Here is a 1,616-nt window from a genome sequence, read left to right on the forward strand (position 1 = left end):
TTATTGCGTTCGGCTCTGGCTTGCTCGACAAGTTCTTTGTATTTGGCATCCAATGGATGTTCCCATGTTGTTGTTTCAGTTGGAGCATGGTAATAGTACCAAGCATCCTGAGGTTCGTGAAAACATGGTCGCCAGCCATCCGGTAAGGCTGCCATCAAACCCTCACGTGCCAAATCAAGTAGGTGTGGCTCAGTATCCGGATTGATTCCCAATCTTTTCGCATAATCCAGGATCTCTGTGGAAGAAAATCTTCTTTCCGCATTTTTTTGTCGTTTTCATCGAGGGGTTACTCACTCCCTAATTGGATGACCCTATGACTCCCAAACTTCAGCCACTTCGAGAAAAATAAAGTCAATGACTTCAAGTGATTCTTAATCGGACTTGACTGAAATTAACTTCAAATAATTTCATAGATTCGAAATCAATTATTTCAGTTGCAATGAAGTTGCTGAATTCACAATAAATCAAGTTCCAAAATCGAGAGGGGTTTAAATATTTGGAATCTGTTGATTTTGTTGATTTTTTGAATAAATTCGATGTGATTTCAAGACTTCGGTGTGACTTCAAATGATTTCAGTGTGAATTCGGAATGTCTTCGCCATAGAGTAGCACCATGACTTCGGGGTTGAGTAGCCTCTCGGTTTTCATTCAAAATATTATTAACAATTTTATTTTTTTTTTAATATAATGAAACATAATGTCGACGTGTAAGGTTTGATATTTCGTATGTACCGCGAACAATGTTTTTAACAAATAATCTAGCATCATCCTGTGCAACTCAAGGTGATGATGAAATAATGAAGTCATCCCTTCGCGTTTGATGATTTCCGATTGATTGATAATTCTCCAATCTCACAATATTTCTTCCAGGAATTTTCAATTTTAGTACAATTGCACAAAATTCGTGTACACTGAATATTTACATACAATTACCTCACAGTATAAATTCATATTCTTTCAAATAAATAATGGTAGCAAAAATTGATTGCTCAAAATGCAAATTGCGGTTTCATCTCCATCAAACTTTTTCTTCATAATAAATTCATTACATTTTGTTTAGAATTAACAAATTATGCCACAAAATTAAACAAAAAATTAACTAAACGAAATGAGTTGTGAAATGCTGATCTCATTGAAAAAAAGTTTAGTTGTTTCGTATTGATCTTTTTTTTTATTTGAACCGTGTGTTGGATTTTGGAATCTATAACAGTTGGAGATAATTTTTTTCAATTCTATAAGTTGTACTATATTAAATATTCTAGAAGGGTGCAAGGGCAGGTGGGTCAAATTATGGGGGCGTATGAGGTGGCCAGGTACTCCAGCTGTCTGGAGCGCGCGGATAAAGTATTAACCCGAGAATCAAATGGATAAAAGTCAGTCTTTCAGGGCGATGGCAGTCAATAGATTGTTACAATCATTAAATTATCCTCCACTGATACTTTACAATCTTAAAAATAATTCCAGTTCATGAGGCAGAAAAACATCGAAATCGCGAAGTGATTCAGGTCGAAAGGAGGGGACATTATTTCTGCTGCTTTACGAAGCTATTGATTTTCCTGCAGTCCGAGGTACTAGCGCCATTGCGTAGAGATTCTCATGTAAATAAACAAATACGC

The 1,616-nt window shown here is 35.8% G+C and overlaps 1 protein-coding gene across 1 annotated transcript in view; it reads right to left on the reverse strand.

The window, feature by feature from the left end:
* LOC105268833 (uncharacterized) overlaps positions 1 to 951 on the reverse strand; it is a 7,978-nt gene extending 7,027 nt beyond the window's left edge. The window contains exons 1-3 of the mRNA XM_011308681.1: positions 934 to 951; positions 295 to 385; positions 8 to 235 (exon numbers count right to left, since the gene is read on the reverse strand). Of these exons, the coding sequence (XP_011306983.1) occupies positions 8 to 235; positions 295 to 385; positions 934 to 951 (337 nt within the window). The remainder of the gene's footprint in view (positions 1 to 7; positions 236 to 294; positions 386 to 933) is intronic.
* Positions 952 to 1,616: the final 665 nt, after the last annotated feature.

The sequence above is a fragment of the Fopius arisanus genome, unplaced genomic scaffold (genome assembly GCF_000806365.1).
Source record: "Fopius arisanus strain USDA-PBARC FA_bdor unplaced genomic scaffold, ASM80636v1 scaffold00061, whole genome shotgun sequence".
NCBI classification, from domain to species: domain Eukaryota; kingdom Metazoa; phylum Arthropoda; class Insecta; order Hymenoptera; family Braconidae; genus Fopius; species Fopius arisanus.